General features: G+C 37.7%; 1 protein-coding gene across 1 annotated transcript in view; it reads right to left on the bottom strand.

The window, feature by feature from the left end:
• Positions 1-7482, bottom strand: part of cabp7a (calcium binding protein 7a) — a 30362-nt gene that overhangs the window by 2627 nt on the left and 20253 nt on the right. Inside the window, exons 2-3 of the mRNA XM_014011129.1 lie at positions 2201-2344; positions 1962-2074 (exon numbers count right to left, since the gene is read on the bottom strand). Coding sequence (XP_013866583.1) covers positions 1962-2074; positions 2201-2344 — 257 coding nt within the window. The remainder of the gene's footprint in view (positions 1-1961; positions 2075-2200; positions 2345-7482) is intronic.

Raw genomic sequence — 7482 nt, forward strand, 5'->3', positions numbered from 1 at the left:
ATTAAATTGTGTCCATGAGACAAATTATTTATTTTTCTGGTATAAATTTGCTGTTTTACATGACTGTTGAATGAAATTAACATAATTATTAATTTATTGTAAAAACATGACAGATAATCTGTGAAACAGATCCAGTTCAGCTGCTGTTTATCTATTAGTTTCTATGGAGGCTGTGAGCTGTTGTCCTTTTAGACGCCATTTCTACTCCTCCATGCTGTCAGACACTACCTGTGTACGGTATGGGCGGGACTCAGTCTAGTAATATTTATATTTAAGTCTATGGAAAATAAGAAGTGCATAAGTTGCACACATACAAAAGTAACAATAATGACGAGGAGCAGTGACTTCCAGGAATATGTTACAATACAACCTGAGTCTAAACTCTATTTTTGTTCATGTGAACCATATTATGCATCATATTCTACTCAACTATTGTTTTTTTTTTTATTATTTTTCATTGTGTTAAAGGTGTAATTTTCAGATTTAATTGTCCTTAATATTAAATCATGAGCACGTATTTACATTAGTCCTTTTAAACATCTACTTCCATTGTTTGTGTCACCAGGCATCATGATTATTTATCTTTTTTTCTTGCATTTGATGAAAATTGATGTCTTTTACTAATCAGGAAACAGCAGTAAATGGCAAATCTTGATAATGTCCTTTGGCCATGTGCTGTGTAGAAAGACGTAACCATCACTGTCAAAAAAGTTAATGAACCTTTTAATTATAAAATGATGAAAGGTCATATTAAAGTGCCTTGGACGTGCAAATCTTTCAGATACAAAAAGTCAAAGAAAACGTTTTTATTTTTGAGAAAGTCAACATAATAGATACAATTTTACCTATTTCATCATATAACTGGCATATTTTCTTTTTAATATTTTCAGTCTAAGCGAAGCAGGAAGTGACATCAAAGGGAAACTTTTTGAGCAAAGGAACTTCCTGGTTTTTGTTTATTGAAAGGTTATTTGAACTCTGACTTTTCATCTTTCTGATAGTGACTCAAAAATATGTTTTTTTTTTACTGTTAGCCATTGTAGCAGTTTTCAGTTTACATTTAGATATTCCCCTTTGACATCACTTCCTGTTACTTCACATTTGAATATCTAAACAACTGTGCAACTTAGTGGTGTGATTTTTTCCCCAATATGTTATCAATGTTATCTTTTCAAAAATATATTCATATTTATTACAAAAATTGGAGGTCAGAGACACTTCAAAGCAAACCTTTTCTACTAAATTGTGTTTCTTTAGTAGAAAATAAAATGTCTTCAGTATATCTGGTAGAATTTATGTTAAAATAATCCAATCCCAAACCCCAGCAGAGTATCTGTTACCATTTGGACAGTTCAGGCTCATATATGTTATTCATTCCCAGCTCAGTCCGAGCCGAGCTCATGCCCAGAGGCTCTGTGTGAACAATCCAGCAGCATATCATGATTGATGCTACTTTTTACGACTACATCTCTTACATAATGTCATGCAGCCGTTTTCTACTTTCCATCATTTTTCTTTTCTCTCCCAGCAGTGCTTTTTTTTCATAACGTGGATGCACCAAGAATTCCCACAACTCCCCCTTTTTCACACTCCATTTGGAACCCCCTGTCTGACAAGCACTTCTAATCTGTTATCACACAACCACAACAAAGGCAGCTTTGATGAGAACTCCATCCTGCTAATTTTCATTCTGCTGTCAACTTGAAACGATGATTATCTAATGGGGTGTCTTTAAATAAATTAATATCTCTACATGAAAGTTGCTATAATTATAAGCAATGGAACTGTCATGACAATACAGTTTCCCTATTTAATGACCCAGAGGACAACAATTAAAACAAGTTTTTGCATGACTTAGTGTCTAAACTAATTTTTTGTGGGGAAATGTGGTTCCCCTTTGACCCCTCTGTCCAGCACCCTGTGTAATCAGCACAAACAAAATGTCTGAAAAAAATGAGCACCTTCCAAAACACTGAGTCAAAGTCAGTGCCGTTAAACTTGTCTGGCATCCCGGAGGCTGTCAGCTTTGGACCCAAAAGAGTAACAAACTCCTCGAAGTCCACCTGGCCATCACCTGGAAAACAGAACAACTGCTGGTCATTAAGTTTAAAGCCTTCAATCGATCTCTTACTTGGTGAAGCAAACAAAATATAAGCACTTTTACAACAATAAGAGGGTCTGAGCTGTGCTTTGGTCCTACCGTCCATGTCCAATCTCTGGATGATGACCTCCAGCTCCACCTCATTCGGCATGTAGCCCAAGGAGCGCATGGCCATCCCCAGCTCCTGCTTTGAGATGAACCCATTCCCATCGCGATCAAACACTTTAAAGGCCTCTCGGATCTCTGCAGAAGCAACAAGCACAAGCTCAGGTCTTCATGCAAATCAGGACACGAACACAGGAAATGTTGCAAACAACAAAAAAGTCACACATGGGGGGATTGGGAGCTCAGGACATCCAGCTCTGACAGTGAGAGGATGGAAAGAGCCATGATAAAATTAAATAAATTCCCCTAAAATAAACTACTGAGACAAGAATAACGCATCGGGGCAGGGCTGGCCCTAACCAATCTGGTGCCCTGGGCAAGATGTGACACCTCTTGTGCAATTTTCTACATCTGTCTGTCAATTTACATACATTCACATACAAAATATTTTTTTGTCTTTTAAATTATTGTTTTATTTTAAAAAAACAGGTTATGTACCATATTTGTTTGTGTATAATACAATCTCGTGTATAATATGACCCCCTGCCTTTTTTTGAGCAGAAAAAGCATAAAAATTTAATCCTCAAACTACCTCCAATTTCATACAGACTTCACGATTTTTCAGCCTTTGCAGTCTTTATACATATCAGTAAAATGATCATTGGACTGTTCATTTTATTTTGACAACATACTGTATGTACTAAAAGGTATTTTGACAACAAATATAAATCAGCTGTAGCAACATCATATGAATTCTGGCATTTTACACATAGTCCACCAGGAGGCGCCAACACAAAAGTCAGAGACTTCACATGAGATTTGGGCCATCTTCTGGGGAAAAAGCAGATTACTTCCTACTTGCGAGCGTCCCCTCTGGTGGGGAAACTTTTTTCAGGGATACAAACTTTTTCAGAACACCGGTAGACAGCAGCCATTACAGACGAACATGTGTTTGTTGTTGTTCCAGGAGCGGCTCGGTCACATGCTAATGTCATTTGTTCGTTATCATTTCCACGGTGCAGGACTGCTTTGTTCCCCCTTTTTTCACATCATGTCACCTGCCTGGATCTGTTATTATCTCGCTCTGAAGCACGGAGGAGTGTCACAGGTGAGCTAGTTTCAACTGCTTTTTACGACGCGGTCTCATTTCCGGACTCAGGCATTTTGTGAATGAAGCCAATGTTTCAGTTAAAATACATAAGTAAAAATATTTATCCGAGTATAATACTACCCCCCAACTTTATGGATGATTTTATGGATTAAAGTTTACGTAATGTATTTTGAATAAATGCGGTAGTTAAAATAGTTAACAACATAATTCATTTGAAACAGAATACCAGAATCTACCTCATACCAACATCTGCTGACAGCAACAAAGAACACCTGTTCATGTTAACCAGCAGCTGGACTGAAGTTGTTCTGGGGGGGGGGGGGGGTGTTCTGGGGTACTCATTTTTTTGTAAAAGGAGGAGCTTGCTGTCATATTTTTCAAAAGTGTAGAAAATGCACAACAAGTAATGGTCCCAAACCTTAAACTTAAATTATATTATCCCTAAACATCCTATCCTTGACCTCAATACCTAAAATTAACCAGTAATCCTGATCCCTTATATTAACCACGGACCCCAACCCAAAGACCCTATGTGGTGTGAACCCAGAAAAGCCCCGTGCATCAGAAACTGAAGCGAGGGGTCTAACCGATGAGTCAAAACCGGACACAGAGGGAACCTGGACCAAGCGTCAATATGCGACTTGTTGGGAGTGAAAACGTGTTAAAAACACATAGAACAAGTTATCTTCATAAACCTGAGTAACCAGTGATTATTGTACAGACCAAATCAACTATACTCTGATAAAATTTTATTTAAATATTTTTTCATCCCTCATTGATGGCTCCTCCTAGATGTCCAGCACCTTTAGCATTTGCCTATACTGCCTATGCCACGAGCCAGCCCTGTATTGGGGCACAGCTTTGTCTAAAGTTGGAAAAGCTCCCCTCCCCTCGTTTATTGTTAAATCCCCGTTTAGGAGTGAATCCCTTAATTTAAATGCACCAACAGCCTCCATCAAATAACTTGCATCTAATTCGTGCTGCAATGTGGCTATAAAGCAGAGCCAGAGATGATTAGTAAAATAAACATGTTGCACAACATAAGACTCTGGAAAAGTTGATCCAAAAGTTAAAACTTAATAGTTTAGATCAACTTTATGTCACATGTCAGTCTATGTAAAAACAAAAAGTAAACTCAAATGTTTTTCAAGTTTTTGTGGATGAGCGGAAGGACAAAGCTGATCTGAAACAGGATAAATAATGAAAACCAAACAAGTAAATGCTGTTAGTAAATAATACATAATTTGTTAGGGTTGTGCAACTCACAAAAGCAAATGTGGTGATTAAATAATGATAATAACTCAGACTGACGTGACCTTCTTCTCTAGGTCTCCTGCAGTTAAACGAGGAACTTCCTAAACAAACCTGATCAATCCAGCAAAAAAAGCTGGACGAAGCTTCTAAATGAGAATCGCGCTCCTGTGATTTACCAGGTGTCAGAAAAGGCAACAAATGGCTAAGCCTCGAGCCACAAAAACACAGCGTGACAGTTTGACAAATATTTCAGCTGAAAAACAAAACCTAAAATATCAGTGTTGGCAGCAAACAGTGTGTCGTTCCAGGCACGATGGTGCAGCAGAATCTCAGGAAATAGTTTATCAAAATCAAATTCACGTCCACAAAAACAGAAACCTTGCCACGGGGACGAGGGTTAGCAATCATGTATTACAATAGATTATGTTTGGGCACGCAATTTATAAAAGGGAGCAGAGTGACAGTCACAGCAGCTATTTTTCCACATTGCTTTTTCTTACAAGACACCTTCCTGCAGGTAGCGTTTAAATCAATGAAAGCCTGCAGCTGTTTTTTTTCCCCCGGGATGGGGAGTATTTTATTGTTTATAGAATAACAATATTACAGTATCCACCTGAGGTCCTCGCTACATCTGTTTACTTTAGAGAGAGGGGCTTTCAGCTGCTGCCAAAAAAGTTGTTCCCTTCAGATCATACCCCTTAAAAATGCTCTGTTTCTTTTGAATTCTTCTTTTTCTTGTTTAAAAACTGATCATTTTAAACAGTGAGGGATTGCTAATTAACTGTATACATACTGTACATACTGTACTTTTTTTGGATCGAATAAAAGTTTTATGTAACTAGAAGCACTCGGAGAGTGCAAACCTCCGCCAAGGCCAATTTCCCCCATCCTGTAAGAGTTAATGCGCAAAAGCAGAGATGGAAACACTTTGGTGAATAAGTTCTGACATAGCGAACATTTAAGCAGGCAGTGTGCACGGAATTTCTTCCCGAAAAAAAAAAAGTCATATTCGTCACCCGACGTTATTCATCGTCAAACTGGTGTGGGATTAAGCTCCTAAGTTTTCATCAGTCACATTTCACCATGTAAAATGTCTGTTTTTTCCCCTTCTGCTTCCTTCCTCAAACTTTGAGGCCCGGCAGCTCTCTGTTTACAAGCCTAGTAGCAAGAAACTGTTTTGATTGGTTGTTTCGGAAAGTGGAGTGTTTGAGGAAATGGGAAAAATAGGTTTCATGGTGTAGTCGCGCACTTAAACGTTCTCTAAATGCGCACCAAATGTGTAAAAATGCGCACATTATGGCAAAAAATTATTCATCACTAAATCTGGTTTTAACATTACTTTTATAAAGTTTGAAGTCTGTGCTGTCCAATCAGCTCACTGTTTTTTTACAGAAGCCCTGTGAAAGCATCACAGCTTTGCCGATCTCAGAGTGTTAGAAGAAAAAAAATTCCTGTATCTGCATCGTGATCCGGAACATCACCAAAATTTAAAGGTGTGTCCCTTGGCCCAGTACCCACATGTGTTAAAAATGTCATGACAATCCGTCCAATCCGTCCTCACCCTTGGCGGAGGTAACAAAGTAAGGATTATTTTGATTTGAGAGAATCTTTTCCTGTATGGCAAGTTTTGTTTGCAATTTTTTTTACAGATTACTACTTAAATATGAGTTATAATCATAGATGAGGCAAGAGTGTGTGTGGGGTGGGGGGTGCTCATTGGTGGGCCCAATGAATAGCCCTTCCTTAGAGATAAAAACCAAACAATAATCTGAATCTTCTACGTTGAATAGTTTTTGAGTCATACGCAATTTTGTATGTCCAGACACCCCTCTTTTTTTAGATGGAGCCCCCACCTCAAATATGGGGTTTATCATAAAACCGTTGGCTGGTGCAGTGTAGGTCAGACACATCTACATTCCTGCCAAATTTCATCGGTGCAGCTTTTTCTGCGCTACGGCTGACCGAAAATCACTGAGAAAAAAAAATGAAAACAATATGACCCCTGCTTCATGTGCGGGGGTCATAGTAAGCTGATTATCAAGTCCAGAGAGATTAATAATCCAGCTGTATAATGTTGTCAAACAATGCATTTAATCAAAACCTCTTTGCTTGGCTTGAAATCAAGATAAAGAAAAACAGGATGCCTCTGAAGTGAAGCAGACAAAACATCAATAATAAAATAGTTTTCTTTTGAACACATGATGTCACTAAACACACTTGAGAGGCAACGTTGTCCCATTTTTATATCGTTTATCATCCTAAAATGAACCATGATTAAAGGTATCTTTCACAATAGTGACAACAGTGAATGCTGATTCAGCAAATGATAATTGATTTCTCTCTTTTTATTTTTTTCTCCTGTAAATGATCTGAGTCATCAAACTTAAAATTTTTTCAAGTTGCTTTTGTCCAACAGCTGTTTAAGACCTATTTCTAGTTTGTTTACAACCAATAATGGTCAGCAGGGAGCAAACATTGCATAAGATTTACTGCGAGTAGAGCTGACTGCAAATAAAAGTGGTGAAACAAAATCAGCTGATAAAAACTGTAGAGTCCAGATATTATTTACCAGCTGGTTTGTTCTACCAGCTGCTATTTTCTCGAGGCCCATCCTGGTGTGTTCATGTTTTTATGGTAAATTATTTATCCGAGCAGCTACCTTCTCAGAGCTTGGTTCTTGGCTGAAGAGGAGAACACAAAGAGTACTTTTAACAACCGATCTGCAGACTTTGCACAGCTTTGTAAACATGTTTACATGTTGAAGCTTATTGTTTAATAGCTTAAAGCTATTTTCCATAGTTATTACTTTACTTAGAATTAGTTTTCTTAAAGGGATCCATGATTAGTTGTAACATTAAACTTTATTTGATGAACATTTATTTTAACTGTAAAATAAAGACTGTAAAAATAC

This window comes from Austrofundulus limnaeus, unplaced genomic scaffold (assembly GCF_001266775.1).
Source record: "Austrofundulus limnaeus strain Quisiro unplaced genomic scaffold, Austrofundulus_limnaeus-1.0 Scaffold77, whole genome shotgun sequence".
NCBI classification, from domain to species: domain Eukaryota; kingdom Metazoa; phylum Chordata; class Actinopteri; order Cyprinodontiformes; family Rivulidae; genus Austrofundulus; species Austrofundulus limnaeus.